A 1,222-nucleotide genomic window follows, 5' to 3' on the forward strand; every position below is an offset into this window, starting at 1 on the left:
ATACAATTATTAAGCATATTATACAGATGCTTATAAAACAAGAATAAAGCATTTATAGCTGTATTTATAAACTGCTTACAAATGTCTATTGTAGGAATCATGCTTTATAAATTATGAATTAACTATTTACTAATGCTTAACTAATGACTCATAGTGTGTAGTTATAAAGTGTTACCGATTTATGCTGTTTTTCACCTATTAACCTCCACAAGAAAAACAATAGCACATTCAAAAACAGTATAATTGTTTGTAGCACAAAACTTGCAACGATCTAACATAGTATAAAGTCGCAGATTCTTTTCTTTCCAAGATTTGAAAGAGAAAACAGAACCAAACAGAACAGCTTCAGTATGCAATATTTATTCATGGATTAACCCATTACACATTCAGGACATAATGAATGAGACATGAGTACAATAAAGCTTGAAGACTAAAAGTCTGTCTAAAGCTTAATTATTATGCCATTCTTTTGCCATGATTGTAGATGAGTGATTTAACAATGGCCTTGCTTCCGGATTAAAATGTTAGCTGTTGATGCCCTAAAAAGACAGAGATTTAATCAAAGATTGAAGTCTGAAAGTCTTTAAGCAATCCATTTTTAAACCTTTAATTTGTTTAAAAATGCATGCATATTTATACGTACTTGATCACAGCACACAGTTCACATTCATTGTTGTATGTTTTTCCATTCGTTCCACACACAGGTGAGTAGATCATTGGGCAAATGTTAGAAGAGTAGTTGCAACTAGGCTTGTAAGAGAAAAAATATTGACTGACATTAAAAAAGGAACTCAGAACAGCAATTTTACAACATTTATTTACTCACCACTCTTGTTTACTCACCACTCTTGGTTTTGCTCCTTCACATATGACCACTGTTTGTGTCAAGAAGATAACAAATCAGCAACATCCTAACAACCATTTTTTTAATAATCATAATCATTATATTACTTACCCAGAACACAGATAATGACAATGACACCCCGTGCAACCATTGTTCCCAAACTGAGAGTCAACTCAACTGATGCTATAAAACTGAACTAAGTGAATATACAATCAGATATTTATAGGAGCCATGCGCAGACAGTCCATCCCACTGATTCATCACATCATACATCATCAGGGGGAGGAACAAAGCCTTTTCACTAAGCACCTTTAGTTTGATAGATTTTGTTTAGCTGGTAGATGTTTGTAATTTAATATGAACAATAACAATAAGTTC

The 1,222-nt window shown here is 32.6% G+C and overlaps 1 protein-coding gene across 1 annotated transcript; it reads right to left on the minus strand.

The window, feature by feature from the left end:
- Positions 1 to 363: 363 nt before the first annotated feature.
- LOC141287894 (serine protease inhibitor Kazal-type 1-like) lies at positions 364 to 1,009 on the minus strand. The gene is made up of 4 exons (XM_073819990.1): positions 956 to 1,009; positions 844 to 875; positions 644 to 750; positions 364 to 539 (listed from the first exon to the last, which is right to left on the minus strand). The coding sequence occupies exons 1-4, from the start codon at positions 993 to 995 to the stop codon at positions 494 to 496; spliced, it is 225 nt and encodes a 74-aa protein (XP_073676091.1). The 5' UTR covers positions 996 to 1,009; the 3' UTR covers positions 364 to 493.
- Positions 1,010 to 1,222: the final 213 nt, after the last annotated feature.

The sequence above is a fragment of the Garra rufa genome, chromosome 16 (genome assembly GCF_049309525.1).
Source record: "Garra rufa chromosome 16, GarRuf1.0, whole genome shotgun sequence".
Lineage (NCBI taxonomy): Eukaryota > Metazoa > Chordata > Actinopteri > Cypriniformes > Cyprinidae > Garra > Garra rufa.

Excerpts from the sequence above, each read along its gene's own strand:
- LOC141287894 (XM_073819990.1), bottom strand. The coding sequence starts at position 995 with ATGGTTGCACGGGGTGTCATTGTCATTATCTGTGTTCTGG. Across the intron at positions 876-955 it reads TGTCATTATCTGTGTTCTGG|TGGTCATATGTGAAGGAGCA; the intron begins GTAAGTAATATA and ends TGACACAAACAG. Across the intron at positions 751-843 it reads AAGGAGCAAAACCAAGAGTG|CCTAGTTGCAACTACTCTTC; the intron begins GTGAGTAAACAA and ends TTCTCTTACAAG.